This window comes from Camelus dromedarius, unplaced genomic scaffold (genome assembly GCF_036321535.1).
Source record: "Camelus dromedarius isolate mCamDro1 unplaced genomic scaffold, mCamDro1.pat HAP1_SCAFFOLD_163, whole genome shotgun sequence".
Classification (NCBI taxonomy): domain Eukaryota; kingdom Metazoa; phylum Chordata; class Mammalia; order Artiodactyla; family Camelidae; genus Camelus; species Camelus dromedarius.
This window is the reverse complement of record NW_026989781.1, coordinates 1,949,934-1,970,759: the sequence shown is the minus strand read 5'-3', so window position 1 is coordinate 1,970,759 and position 20,826 is coordinate 1,949,934. Positions and strand designations below refer to the sequence as shown.

Here is a 20,826-nt window from a genome sequence, read left to right as displayed (position 1 = left end):
ATTCTTCTTTGAGATAAAGACTTCTGTTTTTATTACTTTTAAGGCTTTTTGATGGTTGTGACTTCCCTGGGCTTCCAAGATACATACGAAAAGTGTCTTTTTATACACTAGATTGGAAAATAGAACAACTAATAATGATGATAATAATAGGTATTAAATCTGGGTACTAGGCGCAGCATACGAGGACGTGTTTCACAACAACAACACGAGAGCTAACGGGCATTGAGCATTGTGATGTACAGTCACCGATGAGCAGTTTTAAATGTTTTAATTCATTTATTCCTCATGACAATATGGTGTGGATTCTTTTGTTACACTTGTTGGATCAATGAGGAATCTTGGGTAGATGGTGTCACATTTTAATCTAAATTTCTTGTGTAAGTCAAATACAATTTCCCCCTACCAGGATTTTGATTGTCTGATGTCAATTTATATGCACAGTATTTTTTATCTCCCATTTAAAAAAATAGTGGTAAAATACTCATAACATAAAATTCACTATCTTAACCATTTTAGGTGTACAGATTAGCAATGTTAAGAACAAGTACATTGTTGTAGAATCTTCAGAACTCTTTTCAAATCTTGCAAAACTGAAATCCCATACCCAGTAAATAATGCACAGACCCACCATTTTCCTTTCTGTCTCTATGACTCTGTCTACTCCAGATACCTCATACAAGTAAATTCACACAGCAGTTGTCTTCTTGTGACTTCCTTATTTAATGTGTCACAGAGTTTTTGAAAACATATGAAACTATGATAATGCAAACATATTATTTTCATTTTATAAGAAGGTTTTTAAAATTATTACTATCTCCCAAAATGTGTCATGACAAGTGATGACTTCTGTGCTTTTTTTTAAACTCAAATAATGATTTTAACTCACTGTTACTTTTTAATTTCTAATAATTTACTTAGAGCAAGAAAGGTTTTAAATCAACACATGCTACCAATAACAAAATATATATCAATACTAGACACTTATATTAAAATTTATTATCAATAAGATATTTGATACACTTTGCATTGTCAGTTTCTCAAATGAAAACTTTGAGACACACTTTATTATGCTTTATGAAGTGGATATTATTTTCACAAAGAAGTGTATTCCTAAATATTTCTAAGTATTAATTGTATTTATTTCCTTTCTTTTTTAATAAGTGGGATAATTTCCATCAATTACAGACCCACAAACCCAGCTGAAATAAATATTATATATTCCCAAGACAAGCAGTCACCGTTTTGCATTTACAATTTTATTCTTAAACTAAAATTTGAAAGAACCAAAGTCAAATAAGAACCTCATGTTTTTGTAATCTATCAGTTAAGTTTATTATTAAAAATTATTTTTCTTCCTTTACATATAAAATTAAGTAGACTGTGGCTCTTCCTTTGTAAAAAACAAACAAACAAACAAAAAACCAAAAAAAAAAAACTAAGAATGTTACAGTTCAGATTTCAAACTTCAGCTTTTTCAACAAAGCTCAAATTTTCTTTTCACCATTTTTCTTTCATGACCTCTGATGGTGGAAATGTAAATTGACATTACAAATATCAACAGAAATAATGCCACAAATTCCATTTACCTTGTTACTGAAGATCATTTCCCTTCTTTTCATATTTATTTACCTTGAGAATGTAACGGTATTAATTATTCAACAATATAGAAAGAGTGTTGGACAATTTCATACTACTTCGAAGCATAAGAATTCCCTCTTATTCACAGTGTATAAATCTCAAAGTGTATGTGTGCACATTACATACAGTAAAATGAACATTTTATTGATATAACAACTTACTCCTGCAACTACTAGCTTTCAAATGGAAATTGAATAAAGTTTGGCTAAGTTGAAACAATTATTTTAATTTACAAAACCATCATTTTTCCTAAATCCTGTACATATGAATAAGGCAGCAAAATTATATATTAAGATCTGAATTATTTGAATTCATTACTTCAACTTAGTTAATAAGACTACTGTCTTGACATGAATTCCTCCCAAAAAGGCCTCCTCACAGGGAATTTATCTGGGAATGTGACCCATAGAGTAGGAATAATGAACAAGGCGGTGAAAACAGGGAAGAAGGAAATGCTGAAGTATGGATATGTTATCACAATGACCATGGCCGACCTGTGCTGGAGTCCACAGGCTTTCTGGGAGGCCTCATGAAAGCCAGGAAATGAAGAGAAGGCTTTTCCCACAGGCTTCCACCTGCCATGGATTTAGTGGCCCTTGGACTTTGACTATCACATAAGCACTTGTAGGCTGCACATTCCGCATCCTGCATTTCTTGTCAGAAAGCTTCCAGGAAAGGAAAGGAGAGGCTCACGCCTTAGCCAGAGTAAGAGACTCCCCAGTTTCACCTGCAGGAAGCTGGTCAAAGTCTCCAAGAACTGGTAGTAGGACAGGTGCCTGCAGTAGGACACGGGGCCAGGAGGGTGCTAAGTGATGCTCAGAGTGGGTGCTGGTGCACTAGAGCCTTAGGACTCCTCAGACCCACCTTTTCTCTCCCTTAACTCTAATCTGCCCCTGAGTCTCCTTCCAGGTGCTGGCCAGCTGCAATCTCTATAAGAGGGTTTGTGGAATATCCTGGTGGCTACAGCTGCTCCCAAAGCCTTGCTGAGAGTCAGCATCTCTCCTCCCCACCACTAATTCTAAATTTCTCTCATCTTTGACCAGTGTCTCAGCTGATCTAAGGTTGCCTGCCTGGTAGAGTGAGCCAGACCTTCTTCATCTAGGTTTGATTTGCTTTACCTCCATGAGGACATAGTTGCTGTAAATGCCAAGATACCATTATCACTTGTCACAAAACACCAGGTGATGCATCAGTGAAGTTTGTGACTATTCCTTCCTGCCTCCACTATACAGCAGTGACCCAGGTTCTTCACGTTACTAAGGGCAAGTTAATCTTGAAAATATATTAACATATTAATTCTCTTTTGTTTGATGATCCAGGAATGAGAAGGCCAATCACTGGAATCAGGAGCCCAAAGTGGCTAGATGATAGTCAGTTCCTGTGGAATGCTTATGTTGTCCTCTGGTGGAAGTGTTTTCCTTCTTGGGAACCAAGATCTCCAATCCAGTAGAGCCTAAAGCTTCAGACACAGGAAGCATAAACTTTGAAAGTGAGTCAATAGGAGTAATGGTAAATGGGGCCATTTGTACTCTCACGTCTTGGTTCCTGACAGGACAGCACCATATGTCAGCCATCGATACAGCACACATAGCACACACTTTCCCCAACCTGAAACTTGAGCTGAGCCATCAACAGCTCATCCAACCACTATATCAGATCAACTCCTTCTAGGTGATGAGACAGATGGTAATCCCAGTGGAATCTGTGCTCATGCACCCCTGGTTTCACAACTTTTGTCATAAATTAATCCCTCAAACACAGTGTTGTAGAGCATGTTGTGCCAATAAATAAGGCATTTTGTAAGCCCCAAATTCATGGTGCTGGTGGAGGCTTTGCTGGCAGAGAATTAAAATGCATTACCATTGTAGGTTTAAATTCTAGCAAGGATGAACTGTTGCCATCTCTAGAGTGGAAGGGATCCAATAAAGTTAATCTGACAGCAAATGGCTGGCTGGTCTCCTTGAGGGATAATATATCACAGACTCAGGAACAGGCTCTACTGTTGACAAGCTGGGCACTCAGAAAGGAGCAGGGTCTAGATCTGCATTAGGGAGAGGGATCCCAGTCTGCTGTACCCACGGCTCTTCCCAGCCATGGTGTCATATCTGTTCATGCACCAATCGTCCAAACAGGGGACCGCTAAAGGTTAAGGATGGAGTATAGTTCACACTCACAGAGCAAACTAAGCTGTCCAGTTGATTGCTGAGAGTCTTCTATTCAGAGAGTGCTCTTTGGTGGGCACTAACACGAGACAATGGTCTGCATGCTATATATTTGCCCCCAGAGATCCATCCACTTGCCTCTTTCCCCAGATTTCCTTGTTTCCTTCTCTGTTTTCTTTTTTTTTTTTCTTGCTTTACCAAAGCCCCTGACAAAAAGTCATTTGCTACTTCCCAGTAGTCTATGCATATCCATAGCTCAGGCCACTTCTGCCTCCATATAATGTAATGTATGAATTGTTCTGTTTGGAGCTCTTCCCACTGGGAGGATGTCCCTTTAGGGATGCGTTCCTTTAGGGCGAGCTCTGAGTGCAGCTGTAGTGTGACAACTGTTCACTTATGGCTGCCATCAGTTTGCCACCCTAACCCACATGTGAACCAGGCCAATATTTTTTTTTCTCTTTAATCAGCACAGCTATTTCTAGCTACCATCAGATCTGCTGGTTCACATGGCCTGAGATTCCAGGAAACTTGCACAACAGCCTGGGCCTCCTGAAGACCTTTTTATTTATCTGGGCATCATTTAAGTCCAATAAGTGTTTGGTACACTTTTCTCATAAGGCCCTTTGTAGAAGGGTAGGTAGAATGTTTATAATTATTCTTATGTCATTAAAGAGTCCTTTCTCACGGGCACTCACCCTCCATTTTAGCCAATGGTATCTGGGTCTGTTCAAATTAAATACATCCAGAAATTGGGTGCAGGCCCTGGGTTTTGCATTGTGACAGTTGATGTTAGGAATCTGCTCACCATGTATTTACTGGGGAAAAATCTGTGTATATATAGACCTTCACAGTTCAACCCCTGTTGTTCAAGAGTTCAGAGTATTGACAAAAGACCACTGGGAGGATGAGAGAATGGAAGTTGGATAAGCAAGGAAGTGAAAACAAACTTTGAATTCTGGTTCAGCCACCATGTCTTTGAGCAAGTTACTTAATTTCTGTGCTTCACTTTATCTGTCTGTAATATGGGGGGATAACAGAGACATTGTGCAACTTTGGGTTTTTCTCACTGAAAGTGGCCGGTTTCTCTTCATCAACCTTTGCTGCCTCATCCTTTAGGTGCTTTAGGTCAAATTTAGCCTTTGTTTCCTCTAGGAAGCTTTCTCCGTCCTCCCAGGGGTTGAGGTGGCCTCCAATGTCTTTCAGCCACATGTACCTCTCCTACAGTAGCTGTTGTCATACAGAATTGCAATTGTCAGATCACTTATCTATCTGCTCCACTAAGACCAAACACTTTACTGGGGCAGGGATTATGACTGTCCTAGCCCATTTAGCACATATTGGAAAAAGTTTATAAATTTCATTGAACTCTCTTGTAGATTGTAAGGGTTAAGTGAAGTAATGTGTGTACAGCTCCTCGCAACTTAAGTGTTCAGTAAATAGTAGGTTTAAAAAAGCTCCATTATTTTTCACATCTTTATCATACGGCACAGTTCCTGGCATGTACACATTTGTATCTCAATAAACACTTGCTGAATGAAAAGTTCAGGACAGACATGATAAGGTCCTTAACTACGTCTGCCAACACTGATTTCAACTGCTGTCAATTTTCCTTTCAGTATCCTAAATGCTGTCCTCTGAAACTCCAGTGTGTATTAAGTTCTTATTTTTTTAGAGGAAGCAATGGCAAAAATAAAACAAAAATCCAAGAAAATAATTGTAAGATGCCACTGTAGAATGGAGGAAAAGGAGAAGTAGTGGGAAACCATAGAGGTGCTGTGAGGTAGTAGGGCATGGGATGTCTGTATTTTCTTTCTTCCTTTCTTCCTTCCTCCCTTCCTTCCTCTATTTGTTTGTTTCTTTTTTTTTAACTTTCACTTAATTTTATTTTGTTTCGGAGATCTACTGAGTTGTCTTCAGACACCTTCCTTTCATATCTTAAAAATTGTATCATAAGGATGTTAGGAGAGAATTCAACAGCCTAGGGGGTCTCAATAAAATAAAGCACATAGTTCATATGATACGGAGTACTTTCTGAATTTAGAAGTTATCCCCCCGGGTGAATGGAGGAAAACTTACACTTGATGGTCCCTTTGAATAAATGGAGTTCAAAACTTCTCAGTCCCTCCGTCTTTGTTCCTCTTTTCCTGGGTTCGGAGGCCACCTCTACCGCAGGGCGCACCTGCCACTCTCACCGCCGGCCAACCGGCGGCTCCAGCCCGCAGGCGGCTCCGCGGAAGGAAGAAGGGAGGGGCTCGTAGCAGCCAGTGGGCGGGGCGGGGCGGGGGTGCTGGGGGCGGGGCCAACGGACGCGGGCGGCTGTGCGCTCTGCCGCCGCTACCGCGGCACCGGAGTGCGGCACGTGTCCGTGTTTACGTCCTAGTGGAGCCTATGTCAGCAGCCGACTGGCGACATTGTGACAATACTGAGGCACAAAGTTTAGGAGACGCGACCCTCCGTCAAGCCAGCTCCTGGCGGCCGGGAAGAGGAGGAGGGGGGGCAGGGAGATCGGCCTTGGTAATAGCGGTGGAGACACACACACCGTTCCCGACCACCTGCCTGGCCCCACGGAACCGCGCCTCGCCTCCGGAGCCCCGCAGGTGCAGCACCGCGGCCTCGCCCCAGGGGGTGGCTAGGGCTGGCGCCAGGCGCTGCGGCAGCTCGGGGCTTGTAAACAGATACCCCTTGCACGTGACCGTGTGAACTACATGCTCCTGGGGGCGTGTTCTCTTTCCCGCGAGCTGCGCCACAAAGAAGCGGGGCGGTCGGAAGGCAGAGAGGCGGGCGAGCAAGCAGGGAGAGCCCCTCAGCGTTTTAGGATGGCTGAAGGTGCCTGGCGAGGGTAAGCGGTGCGGGGCGGGGATGCTGTTGGGCACGGCACAGCCAGCGGCTGAGTCCGTTGGCGGGCAGGGCTGGTGACCCTTTCCCCGGGGCCTGGCCCTGGAGCCACCATGTTTTTGGCGCTCAAGGAGAGACTCCAGTTGGACTGGGTGGCCTGGCGGCTGCATGTGTTCTACAAGCGGAAGAAGCACAAGTTCATCTTCATCATCTCCTGGAATGAGATTGAGGGCAAGTTTGCCATAACCTGCTAAAACCGGATGGCCCAGAGGCAGAGGAGCGGCACCAGCGGTCAGGTGGGTGCGGGATGGGGCGCCAAGCCTGGCATACCCATGTCCAACAGGACCTGCAGGCTGTGCAGCCCAGCAGGCAGGGGTTGGCCTGGGGCCACTGCCTCAGTGACCCAGGGCAGAAGCCCTGGGCCCCAGAAGCTCCCGTCCTGGACCGAGGGTGGCTTTCCATGGAGCATGTGCAGCCTTCGAGGGGACCTGCTGCCCTGAAGTTTGTCTGGAAAAGAGGTGGGAAGCCCTCTCTGGATCCCAGTGTGGGCCAAGTCCAGCCCGATCCTGAGCACATCTGCAGGTAGAGATGTGCCTCTTTGGCAGCCCCCTTGGCGCCTATGGAGGCCCAGGTGTCCTCAGTGTGGATAGTGAGCGCCTGCAGAATGGTCACCTAGATTGAGGTGCTAGAAATGGTGAGGGAGGATGAGGCGGATCCGGCATACCCGGGACTCTCAGTCACGGAGCAGCGGACGCCCGCTGTGGAGCTGGAGTCCCCGCCAGGGCGTGAAGCTGGTCCGGGCGCTTCTTCCAGGATCTGCGCTCAGTGCACCAGCAGCCAAGCCCTGTGAACTCGCAGCTGGAGCCGTGCTTGCTGATATTCCCCGAGGAGATCTTGGGCATGTGGACAGTGCTGTTTGGGGGCGTCCCGGAGGTGACTGAGCAGGAGATCGCCACTGTTACTGTTACTGGGAAAAGGGAAATAAGAATTACCTCGTTTCTTAGTCATCCCTCAAAGAAAGAATTTTTAACGAGAGAAAGAAAGTGTGATATAAGTCAGATTTTTATTAGTAAAATAAAAAGGTAGTAAAAAATAGTACTTTCCCGAGAATTGGGAGCTGGCCAATCCAAGAGAGGAAAAATGGCGCTGCTCCTTTGTTTTTCTGTCTTATATCCTGTCTTAGGGGCATTTGTGCGTGTGTGTGTGTGTGTGTGTGCGTGTGCGTGTGCGTGTGCGTGTGTGTGTGTGTGTGTGTGTGTGTGTGTGTGTGTGTGTGTGTGTGTGTGTGTGTGTGTGTGTGTGTGTGTGTGTGTGTGTGTGTGTGTGTGTGTGTGTGTGTGTGATTGATTGATTAATGGCTCAGGTTCTTTGAGTTAACAAGCTGATTGACGACTCAAGTTCCTTTTGCTCTGGTTGATTGACAGCTCAGGTTCCTTGTGCTCTGGCATGCCCATCCCCTTTTGGGCAGGTTTTTACCCATGAAGCACATAGACAAACCAATGGGAGGGGGCTCAGACTGTAATGTTAATTATGTTACAATGAGCATTGATTCAAGTTACACCGGGTCCTTCTCTTATATGCAGCTGCAGCATTTTGATTTTAAGTGGCTTCTTTTGCTGGCCCTCATTTAGAGAAAGCAAAAATTTCTGGAGTCCCTTATCCTGAATGCATACATACTGTTATTTCCTGGATTGTTCCTTCCCCCTTCCTCTCCCCCTGCCCAGTGCTCATTTCTATCTAACTACCAAACATCGTCAACTTCAGGTCTACTTGGGCCACGACCTGGACACCTGTGGCTGGAAGATCCTCTCCCAAGAATTCTTCACGGAAACCCACGACTGGGAGTATTATGAACCCTTAGCGAGCTGCAGCAGAAGGACCAGGAAGCGCATCCAGGAGGTAAATACCTAGTCTGGGCTCCAGTCATAGCTTTTGGTTACTCACTGCCGAAGGCTTAAGCAAAGGCCTAGGCTGTGCGCTTCTGGGACACTTGTTTTTCTAGACAAGGGAAAAGGAAAACCTGCTTGTGTATTTTCAATTTCTTGTCCACTAGATGGTGGATCACAGTCCCTTATTCTAACAACAGAGTTCTTTCTCACAGGTTTGCGTTTCTCTCACAAAGCCCACACTGGGCTTTACACGTGGAAAGTGCAAATTGGAAATCATCCAATAAGTTACTTTTTTCCCCCAGGCTTCCCCTTGTAAAGCAGAAAGCTGAAAGTACATTAGAGGAGAAGGTTAGGGAGAGATGAGAAGTGAGGAAATACAAGGTTTAGGGGAGCTAACCTGCACTTCCCAGGAAGCCATGGGTGGGCCCACCACACCTGTCACTCCTGCTTTGGCTCTGGTGACCTTGTTGTCACTGCACTACTCCCAGGAGCACAGAGGAGAAGGCCACGGAGCCTCCACCAGGGCAGGGGCGACTGCTCCTACCCGCCAGGTTGTCCTGGGAAACCACGGCCACTCCAACCTGTGCTCAGAGAGGTGAAAAGACACTAACCACTGTCCCCGGTGTCCGTGAATCACGTGACCATAGTGGGTCATCTGACAGCCTGGGGGCTGAAGTCCACCCCTTAGACCTTCTGGGAAAGCACGAAATTCAGAGGCAAATGTAGGTGAGGCCTGGATGCTCGCTTCGTGCTCGGGACAGCAGGGCCAAGACTGTCCTCAGACCCGCTCCTCAGGGCTTTAAATTTGGGGTCACTCCCCTCTGCTGTCCCTGCTCTGCTGCGGGTGTGCCTTTTTCCTCCCACCGACTTGAGAAACTGCACTTTCTGGGGCAGGGGACAGTTTGCATGAGTTCTGCCTTTGGCCCAGAATTTGGGACCAAGACCTTAACTGCCCCCACCCAGAACAACAGAAATGCAAATGATGGGGGTTGTGGGGTGGGGGAGGAGTTATTGTGCAGATCGGGCCAGGTAAAGTCCACGTCTCCACACCTCCCACCTCTGAGAAAGGGAGCTAGGGTTGGAGCTGCCTCAGGGAACTACAGTCAGGTTGGTAACTCAATCCCAAATGGGCGTTCAAGATTAAAACAAAAAGTTCTTTATATTCTAGTTGCAGTTTTCTGTAAGTTTCAGATTGTTTTAAACTAAATAAAAATAATTTGTGGTTGTAAAAGGGAAATTAATCATCATTCTTACATATGGGTCTAAAAAAAGAGCTTAAAATGTCACTAATATGATGTGTTTTGCAATGATAATGTAAGAAATTAAAATCCAGTCATCTAGAGATCACAAATTCATTTATTAAAAATGATCCTGGAATTACATAGCTAGAAGTTTTAAACTTTAAGAAGCCAAAAAGAAAACTCTACATGTTACCAATATTTGCATACCAAATTTGTTTTAAATTGCTATTTAAAACAAAAACTATGGTAGAAATGTCTATGGTCTATAACACTGGCATTTCATCTCTGGGGTAGATGAGCTTCTTAAGAAAAACATCTTTAAGGGCGTTATGGACTGAATGTTCACACGTTGAAATTCTATGCTGCCCCTCCACCCCACTTCCTTTTCCTCCCTATGAGATGCTCAGATGTACTAAGAGGTGAGGCCTTCGGAAGGTGATTAGGATTAGACGAGGTCGTGAAGGTGGAGCCCTCCAGAATGGGATTAGTGTCCTTATAAGTGTCATCAGTCTGCACCGCTTTCCTTCCTCCCCTCTCTCTGAAGTGAGGCCAGACCCAGGCACTGAGTGAGCAAGACTGCGAGCTGAGATTCTGGAGCTGCTGCCACCACCACCAGCATGAGAGCGAGGGAGCACCCGAGGGACCCAGCCCCTGTGCGCTGGCCCAGCTGAGACCTGCGCCCAACCTGGGGCCAGCGGGAGCCACGGCCCCCCGTCTCCCCACTCCCCTCCCCGCCGGCAGCGGCAGCTGCACACGCCGGAGCCCGAGCCGGCGGCCGGGGGGCCGGGAGGCGGCTACCTCGGGCGGGGCTCGTCAGCGGCTCCGCGGTGAGAGGGCGCTGAGACGCGGCTGGAGCTTCTGTCTCATCCTGGGGCGTGGGGCAAGGGACTCCCAAGGTGGAGGGAAGGGGTCCCAGCCTCAGCGACACCTGTGGGAGCCGGAAGCCGGGGTGGCGCCTAGCGGAGCTGGCTGGATCCCCCACCTCAGTGCCATCTCCGCCACCCTTCTGCGTCTATAGCATCTCCACCCTGAGTATATGAGCCGGGACCCCAAGTTCGGCCACCACCCCCCAGCCAGGGGTGTGGGCGGGGACCCCAATATGAAGTAGTGGCCCGGGCAGCGGGATCAGCAGGACCGGCACCGCCATCCTTTCCTTCTCTCGCCCTCCCTTCTGCCCCCTTGGGGGTCTTCTCCCTCAACCAGTCACTGGACCCTGGCTCCTCGGCAGGACTCCGGGAGGACGTCTTAGGGCCCCATCCCCCACCCCAGCCCCGAGGGCGGCGGGTTTGGGGGGACCTGGAGGGCCGACTGCAGCCTTCGCCCAGAGGGAACTTTATTAAAATCAAAATACAGAGCACCCCAAATCTGACTGTCCAGGGACAAGTGGACCAGGACCGGCAGAATACCCAGCCTGAAGAGGGCCAGAAAGAGAAGAGGAGGGAAGTGGGGCCGCTGCCTCTTCTGCTCTGTCGCTGTTGAAAAGACCTGGGTGGCTGCCCCGCTTAGCAGCACCAGCCCCGCTTCTTCCTTAGTAAGGCGCGGGCCCTGCCGCAGCTGCCGCCTCCATCCCGAGGAGGAAGGGAACCAGCCCACCTACAGAGCTCTGGCTCTTCTGTAATGTGTGAGTGGCTCTGGGAAGGGGAGTTGAGGGATGGGGAGGGCGAGGGTGCCTGTGCATCCTGCGGTGTTTTGCCGATGTTTTCCTGGAGTGTTGGGAGCATATAAATGAGCGGGGTACCTGAGTCCTCACTGTGGGCAGAAGGTATCAGGCAGTCCTGTGTTTTGTAACATTTTAGTTCTCTCTGTGTGTGATACGCAAGCCTGCAGGTTTCTTTTTGTGGAGTTCTGTCTTTCTGCAGAGTGAATACTTGCATGTTTCTGGCCATTAATTGGTAAAAGGAAACTGAGGAAGCCAGAGCATATGTGCGCACAGAGGACATCTCTGTGTATGTAGCTTTTCCTGGTACATCGGGTGGGAAACAGCACTGTAGGTTTTGTTTCTGGGCAACTATTATTTGAGTTCCCAAATGGAAGCCTCTGACTCTGTGAGGCCCGGAAAGTAAAATTTATTTTCTTTTCTGCATTCTTCCTTGAGAGTTTTCATTTTGGCACAGGCGCTTTTTACCTTCTCATTTCCTGGGTGCAATTCCTGCGTATCAGCAGGACGTGGTAACAGAGATCAGTTACTCAGGAAACTTGGGGTTCTTAGGAATCATAACTGATTTGGGGGAGAGCATTTAGTACTTTAACCAGTTTATTAAAAAGCTATTTCATTTTTCCTTAGCCAATTTTTTTTTTCCCCTGGGTAACATACGTCCTAATTGACAGCATTTTTTAATTGGTGGAATGACTTGTGACTTATTTCAGTTGTCTTCTCTATCAAATGAGGATGATTTTTTATCCCCCTTTGTTACTTTAAAGGAGAAGTCTATAGAATCTTTGATTTGTATTTTAAGTATCCTCTCAGAGTGCCAAATTAAGGTGCAGGAAGATAATGAATATTTTGTATATTTACGCAGACTTTAAGGGTTAGGCATAGGTGGAATTTTACATAACAACGCAGACAGTACCCTACTGAGGATCACAGGCCCCCGGACAGCTGTGTGGGCTTAGTCTTGAAGCCACTGCTGAGAGAGGCTCTGTGGAGTGAATGTAAGCCTGGGTCATCTGTGTTAAATTTTCCATTCAGGACCTTGATCAAACTTATTTAAAACTTTCTCAAACACTTTTTAGCCTGTACATTTTTCTTCTGAAGTGACAAATTCTACAAGTTTATTAGCCCTCATTTTTATTAGCAATTCATTTATTTATCCCAAACCTGTCTATTTAAAGTTCCAGGACAGATCCTGAGCGTGTGTTTTGAGAAATGCTAGAACGAGCTGGAGTTCATCTTTTCTTGGTTTTATAGATTTTCACTGTTCCTCTTTACCATCATCTTTCCTGACTCTTTTTGTCTGTTTTACAATCACTTTGCCCTCCTCTGGAACTTCTGCAGCTGTTTTATCCTTATTTATATGCCTTGTTCTTGTTATGCCTTTGTTATGAACCTTAAATTCTGTCTATTTTAAATAGACACTGACATTAAATTATTGTGTAATGGTTGTAATATTAGATGTGAGATCAAAGACAACTGTTGCTTTATCAGTTATTTTGTGACCATGAGGAAGTCATGCATCCCATGTTTCACAAAGATAGGAAGAGAAATCTAGTCCTGCATAGGCTGCTTTTGGGAGGGAGGAAGGGAGGACAAACCAACAAAATAGTTTGAGTGTAAATTCTACTCCATCAGAGTTGCTTACTAAATTTAAGACTTTTATTGCTTTTACTATAGATTGGCTAAAATTCATGTCAGTGTTTTATTGCGTATTTATTTAGGAGCAAAGAAACAACAAAGTAATTGGGGATCCCTGCCTTTGAGAAGCTTTTACTTATGAATGGCAGAGACAATGATACACAGATTACACAAAACTGTAGGGAAAGGGAAATGGACCAGTTTTTAATCTGTGACCACTATATGCCAGAAAGTGACTGGTACATTATAGATGTAAGTGTGTTTGTACATTTTTCATTGGGGAAATGTTGATATTGGACTACACAGAACATATTGGAGTGTCTGAGCCAGTGGAAGAAAAGAGCAGGTGGAGATGAAGTGTTAAGACTTTTGGAACTGGAGGATGTGGGGAACAAAGGTAATTAGGAAGTTGGTTGATGGGAAATCACAGGGAAGTTGTTGAGTAGCTTATGGTCTGTTTGTGCTTGTGTGGGTATGTGTTTACAGCTCAAAGAATCAGTTGAGAACAATATTCCTGAGATGGTAGTTTTAAACCATAGAGGAGAAATTGTATTTTAAACCAAGGCATTATACCTGGATTAGGATTTTGTTTTTATAGGGAGCCAACATTTTTATACCATGGTCACTGAAAAGTGATACAGATGGAGGAGTGAAAAAGGTGCTCCCAATATATTAGCATGGTGCTAGTGGTTTCTGATACAAAGTAATTCAGAAATGGGGCAGTGGACTTTGTTTTGGACATTAAATTTTCGAGTTGAAGTTGGATACCGATGAAATCTCAAGACAGTAAAATTATGAGCAATATGCTGAAAATGTAGAATTGGGAGTCATTATCAAAGTATTAAAGTTTCTCAAGAGTGCTGATGGAGAGCAAAGAGCTGACAAATGGGTATTTTTACTTGGGAGAGGAGAATCTGTTGAAGTTAGCAAAGGTACAGTAAGAACAGAGATGGATGAGACTCTCCTTAAAATAGATGTTTTTAAAGTGAGTAAAACTTGAAGTGGAAAAGGGAGGAACAGCCAGTCTCAGGACACATGCTTATTTTTGAAACTACTGGCAAGCTTTTTGTAGGGTATGTCTCTTGAGGTTAAGTTCAGAAGAATATGTAGGATTTCACTGTTAAGGAACTTATACATAAAGGACAGATCTGTTTTACCAAATTCATGTTTTTAAAATGTGCCTTTCATTATCATACTGAGTTTTGTCCCCAACATGATGAAGCGGGGCTAAAATAGCTGGCAAAGAAGGCTGCTTCTCCTGCTGGTAGGTGGTGTGTGTCTTTGTGTCCCACACAGTGGACGGGACAGCCCTTTGCTGGCACAGCATTGCTGAAAATGCCTTTAAAAAATCTTTTTATTAAAAAACTAACAAATAAAACCAACTTGACACTTAAAAAACCCTGACATTTTTGAAGCATAAGATGCTGGAAGACTGATTTTTTAAAAATTTAAAACAATTTAAAAATTTTCATTGTGAAGTGTGGAATTTACTGTTGATGCCAACAAGGATTGAGGATTGTGATGTAGGGACTCTATATAGCCACACTCTTGTGTTCCTTAGTTTGAATTCACCAATTCCTTTGTAGCTTCTTTAGCCTCTTCTTAGGAGTGACTGTTCCAATGGGAAAACATCCAGGGTAGATCAATTTAGATGGGGAGTTAGATCTAAGGTGGTTCTGGAGCAGATGCCATATGGGCAAATTCCTTCCTCATCCGCTATCTTCCACAACATTTTTATGCAAGTGAAATCATGGTTTGATGAACTTTAAAGGGCAGTCTTTTTGGGTTAACATAATTTACTAGTAAAGGCAGTGGGAAGGGTGGGACTCTGGTAGTTGGAAATGGTAACGTCATGTGCTTTGCCCAGGCAACTTTGGGATTGATATGAGATGATTAAAAAGACTTAAGAGTGTGCATTTGTGTTTGTGTGTTTGACACCAGATGAGCTAGCAGCCCATGCCTAGGCTAGCAGCAGCCCAATGCTTGTACATTGGAGATGGTACTTGGAGAAGTCTTGTGCTGCCTCTGACATCTCGTTGTGTAGAGGAGGGGTTGGCAAACTGTTTTTTTTTGTTTTTGTTTTTGTTTTTTGTTTCTTTTTGGTGAAGGACCAGTTAGTAAATATTTTAGATTTTGTGGACCACATGGTCCTGTCACAATGATTCATTTCTGCTCTTGTAGTGCAAATGCAGCCACAGACAATCTGTAGGTGAATGAAGGTGACTGTGTTCTAATAAAACCTTATGCATAAAAACTGGAGGTAGTATGGGTTTGGCTCGTAGTTTATGGACCCCTGATGTAGACAACTGCCAAGTCTACCTGCATGCAGTCTGAGCATCCCTCTACTGCAAAGCTGAGATTGGCTATTTCAGGCGGCCTGTTTTCTAAGTGAGATGTGTTCCTAGGGGGCTGTCTTAAAATGATTCTGCACAGAGTCTACTGTTCAAGTTAATTTTGCCTCCATAGTAATGAAAACCATGGACTGAGGAGCAGGGGCAATGCCATCTATGAAGGGATGCAGCCAAAATGTAGGGACACTTGCATTTCTTGTTCAAAGATACCATAATATAAAAGGTACCACATAGTGATATAATGGCTGTGCATCATGGCCAGAAGAGTTTTTGGAGTATCTGAATAAAATTCTGGGTATAATTTTGAAAGATTCTGAAAATAAGTTGTAAAGCACTTACTTTAGATGTGAAATTAGAAGTGCTTATGGTCTGTTTGAACCAGATGGAAGTATTCGTCAAACTGTAAGAACACTGAGGTTTGATACTTATGCGTCATAGAGCCTTGACCTTCTGCAGCGCCCGGCGCGGCGTGCGGAGTCCCGCTCCGCCGTCCGGTCCTGCTACCGGCGGCTGCTGTTTCCTAGGCGACCCTACACAGCGTGTGCGCGTGCGCGTTAGAGCGCTGCCGCAGCCTGGGGTGACGGCAGCGCGGGGCCAATTATTTCCTAAGTGACTCTATCTCACAAGTGTTGTTTAGAAAGGATAATTCACTTTGGTCAATTTTACATCATAGCTAGCACCACAGCACTTGTTTCATATGTCAACGAATAGCTGCATTAGATATGGTATATTTTTGCCTGGTTTCATAAATCTTACTTATCTTTGGGTTCCCCAGTTTCTGTCAGGAGAAAGGATTACTCTTCCAATAGTGACACTTTTTAGTTAGGGTTAAGCCTGCTTTTACTTTAGATAGTATTTCTACACATATAATAGATACTTCAATTTCTCTTCCTTTAAGAAAGGTACCAGTTTTATATAAACTGACATTTTTAGTATACCTTTTAGAAGAAGATCACTGTAAAGTTACTTTCCTATTCATTAGGAGGTGATTCTTTCCTTGCTCTTTTTGAAAATGTCTTTTTGTTTTTTTGCCTTTTTAGGTAATTTGTCATTCTCAGGCTTAAGGATGGGTGGCAATTTAAAAGACACAAGGTGTTCCTCTCATATCTGCAAATATCCCAAATAGAAATGTTCCATATTGTTGACACTTTAAGTGGACCAAGGAAAAGAGTGGAGCTTGGTTTATTTTTTTCTTTTTAGTGTAGTTGAATTTTCATTACAAACAGATGAGTAAAGTTGTTTTCAAATAATGAACTCTTGCTTCTAAACCTTTCTCCTTTGAGACTTTTTCCCACTAAGTAGAAACCCAGCAAGTTGTATGCTTTCATGTAGTTGTAGGTTTTCCCTGCTTTCTCCTGACCCCTCCTGGGCACTTTCTCATGCTCCCTTTCACATGTGTTTAGAGTGTATTTCCTAAATCAACATGACATTTCCTGAACACTATGGGATATATATTTTCTAATAATTATACTTTTACCCACAAATATATTTAAAATGTCCTCCTACTCTACCTTCAGAATTTATGAATTATTTGAGGGAACATCTGTCCTTGATCTGGATCCTGAGAGAAAAACCAATGTATAACAGTTTTTCTAAAATATTCTCTTAAAAAGTTTTGAGTAACAATTGATTTCTCTAAAATTGTAAGTTGATATAAGTAAATACAAGATCCTATGTTTGTGTTGTGCTATCCTGCAATGCAGGCTTTTGAAAAATAATACAAATGCACAAGAGTCCTTACTGCTTGAGTATCTTATATTTTGCTTTTCCCCCATCACCTAAAGGACAGCTGGCAGATCAGTCAGATAGCATGAAGTGTCTGTTGCTTTGCTGTGTAGCTTCTGTCACCTTTTTTTCCAGCTGAAGTTTGGCTACTGGAGACCTGGGTGCTTCAGGCAGGAGGCAGCACGTGCTGAGCTTGTGTCTGTGGGAGCCTGAGTCATGCTGGATGCTCCTTTCTGCATGACAGCTATGAACTTAGGGAATATTAATGATGCAGAATATTTTTCTGTCACTTAGGCTTTCCTCTGAGCAGATCACCCTAGGAAAATACGTTGAATGCATCAATATTTTGGGCCAAATGTAAAGTATCAAGACACATTGCTGGTTTGTTTTTGGAAGAATGTATGTATCTTATGAGACTAAATGTCATGCTAAAATGTCAGTTAAGGGTCTAGTAATAGACCTTTGCATGACATCCTCTATGTCTGAGAAGGACTTGCCTCACTAGTAGTAGTGGGTAATTTGCAACAATCTCGTGGTTGGAAGCACTATGCATACCTGGAGCCAGCACCGTGCTGCTAGTTCTCTTCTCATTTCCCTCAAAACTTATATTCACACTGTGGAGGCAGAAGATTCATTAGTAAGGCACTGTCATTTTTAGCTATGTTGCCTGGAATGAGTTACTTATCCTTTTTTACTATGGGCCTCATGACATGTGGATGGAAAAACCATGTCCTTCCCAGGGCTGTTAGGACTAAATGAGATAATATAAAGCACCTGCAGAGCTCTCCCAGCGCCTCGCATAGGACAGCGTGGCCCCACACTATTAATGTGAGTTAAAGGTCTTTTACAGTGTGACGCAGACAGAAGGCTAAAGTCAGGCTTTATGTTGCCCAACACTTAAACTCAGCCCTGGAGTTTGACAAATAAAACTGAAGTAATTCTACAGTGTTTTCAAAAGCATCTGTACTAGTGTGTGATTCATTAACATATTATTTAAAAATCTTAAAAAGTAGAGAAATGACAGAACTACTGTGCTTATTATTTACAGAAAAGAAAGACTGATTTGAACATAACTAGAGTTTCCATTCATCTCCAAAGACCTCAGTATGCTTAGATCAGAAAGGATGCTTTTTGATGAATTCATTGATTAGCTCTGAAAGTGACTTTGGCTTAAATTGTCCATTTGGAAATACCAGGATGTAATTGGGTTATCAAGTTTTTTAACATCCTTTGGTTTAATGCTTGGAAATGAAAAGCTTAAAAAAAAATGAAGAAGTTTAATAAGATTAATTTGTATCATTACATTGCAAACTATGATTGATGGAATTTTATTCAGGTGATTTTTTGTTGTAACTGAATTTTGATTTTCTCCTTTTCCTAAAATGATGTGAAGGTGGGGTGGACATTCCCTTTTCATGCTTAATATTTATTACATACAGGATCCGTTTTCAGAAATAATTTTCCTTTCCTTCATTAGGTTTGGCATAATCAGTGTTCAGCTGACCAATTCAAGAAATAAATGCTTCTTGATTTTTTTTTTTTTTTTGTATTTGGGAAGTATTTCTATTTTGAGAGCAATATGAATTTGCTTTCATAGTCTGTTTATTTAATAGAATTCTATGTTTAAGATAAATGTGTGAAAAAAATCCAAAGGCAGAAAGAAATGTTTGAGATATATTTCTTAGTACTTTTTATCTTGCCAAGTCTTGTCTTCATTCTCTGACTGCTTTTTTTTTTAACATTTTTCATTTTTTATTGATTTATAATCATTTTACAATGTTGTGTCAAATTCCAGTGTAGGGCACACTTTTTCAGTTATACATGAACATATATACGTTCATTGTCACACTTTGTGAGCTACCATAAGATCTTGTATATATTTCCCTGTGCTATACAGTATAATCTTGTTTATCTATTCTACAATTTTGAAATCCCATCTATCCCTTCCCACCCCCCACCCCTTTGGCAACCACAATTTTGTATTCTATGTCTATGAGTATATTTCTGTTCTGTATTTATGCTTTGTTTGTTTGGTTTTTTTTTAAGATTCCACATATGAGAGATCTCATATGGTATTTTTCTTTCTCTTTCTGGCTTACTCTCTGACTGCTTTTAAGGCACATTTGCTTTAGATTTTGGTGTAAATGCAGAAATTAAATTAGCTTATGTATTAGTGCATCTCTAAGTAGTTAATTTAATGATTATTCTAGTTTTTTAAGCAAATTCAATATTTTAAATATTTTTGTTTGTTGGCAACGATTGCAATCATGCTTCTGGAGTTAAAAATCTTTCCATTTTAGAGATTTTCAGAACTTTGCAGTCATGGATGTGTTACTGGACTAATGGGAGAAGAGCAGAGTCTATCTAGTGGGTTTAATGTCCTCCTGTGTACTTACAATGTGTGTAACACCAGAAGGCTACATAAATAAATATGTGGGATGTCAGTTTTAATTTGTTTGATTGGTGGTCTCTTTAGTGACTACTGTGTGAATTTGATAATGTGCCTTTTGGACTGATGCTGCAACATTCAGAGAACATTTTTCTACTTGTCTACAGGTAGACTTCTTTTCATTAGAGAAATATTACAAATTTAACTTACTAGATGAGAAATTTAGAGCAGGAAACAAAAATTTTCAGAGTGTTTGTGAAGGCCATTTAGTGGGAGAGAGGAGGTGCAGAGGTGGGGAGAGACACGCAGGGCATAGGAGGGAGGGAAGAGGCAGACACTGGGAGCAGGGCTTGGGAAAGTCTGAGGTCAGCCTTAGTCTGAGGTCACAGCCATCGTTTCTTCTTCGGGCTGTGGCCCTGGGGCATTACCACTTGTTATCTACCGCTCTTTGAAATGTTGATTAGATGCTTGACTCTAGTTCCTGCTTTTCAGCATCTGGATTTTTTAAACCACTGAAGTTGTGCTGGGCATGGCGTAGTCAGTGTACTCAGGTGGGGAGATTCCACAGCAGCCGCTATAGGAGAGGGGCAGACCAATGGTTTTTGACTACATTGGAGTTTCTATTTTGTTTTGTTTTGCTGTTTTCTTTCCTCATTGGCCACTTTTCCCTAGCTTTGCCTAAGAAGTATACTTGTAGTTCTGTGTATGTGACGTAGTAATTGAGAGGCAAGCCTTGGAGTTGACAGACCCAGCTTCCTCCAGCTGCGCTGCTTTGTGACCTTGGGCAGGTTATTTATTCTTTGTCTGAACTTGTAAACCTGGGATCATAATAATACTACCTACTTCTGTCACAGGGCTGCTAAGAGGATTGAGATAATGGATCACAGTGTCTTCTCAGAGTTAGTGCCCAGTAAATGTTAGTTGTTGTAATAACGATGAATAGGACAATAGTCTTCTTATTTCTGTGTGTGTGCTTGCTGGGTTTTTTGTTGTTGTTGTTTGTTGGTTTTTTTGTTTTTTGAATGCTGAATACATTTGTGGCCTTAGTTTCTGAATAGGTGAACTGTTTTGAAAACTGCCTTTATTCAGCAGCAGACATTTACTGAGCACCTACTGTGACAGGCATTGATCTAACTGAACAGGACATAAAGCCCCCTGCCCTCTGGAAACTTACATTCTGCTTAGGGGAGACAAAATACATAAAGCAAAGTAGATGACCCATCACCCATCTTATGAATTTTGGTGTTTGACTCCATATGTCTAAGCTTCCACTACCAACCATTAGTCTTCACCTTCACCTCTTT

General features: G+C 43.0%; 1 protein-coding gene across 6 annotated transcripts in view; it reads left to right on the top strand.

The window, feature by feature from the left end:
- The first annotated feature begins 6,645 nt into the window (after nt 1-6,645).
- The window catches only part of LOC116151867 (junction-mediating and -regulatory protein), a 67,943-nt gene continuing 53,762 nt past the window's right edge, over nt 6,646-20,826 (top strand). For 5 of the 6 annotated variants that reach the window (XR_010379885.1, XR_010379883.1, XM_064483785.1 and 2 more), the window contains exons 1-2: nt 6,646-6,931; nt 8,400-8,534. Coding sequence is in view for 3 of the 6 variants with exons in the window: in XM_064483785.1 (XP_064339855.1) it covers nt 6,896-6,931; nt 8,400-8,534 (171 nt within the window). In the remaining 3 variants the exon portion in view is untranslated. Of the gene's footprint in view, nt 6,932-8,399; nt 8,535-10,309; nt 11,387-20,826 lie in introns of all 6 variants that reach the window. The other variant, XR_010379884.1, reaches the window with a different exon arrangement.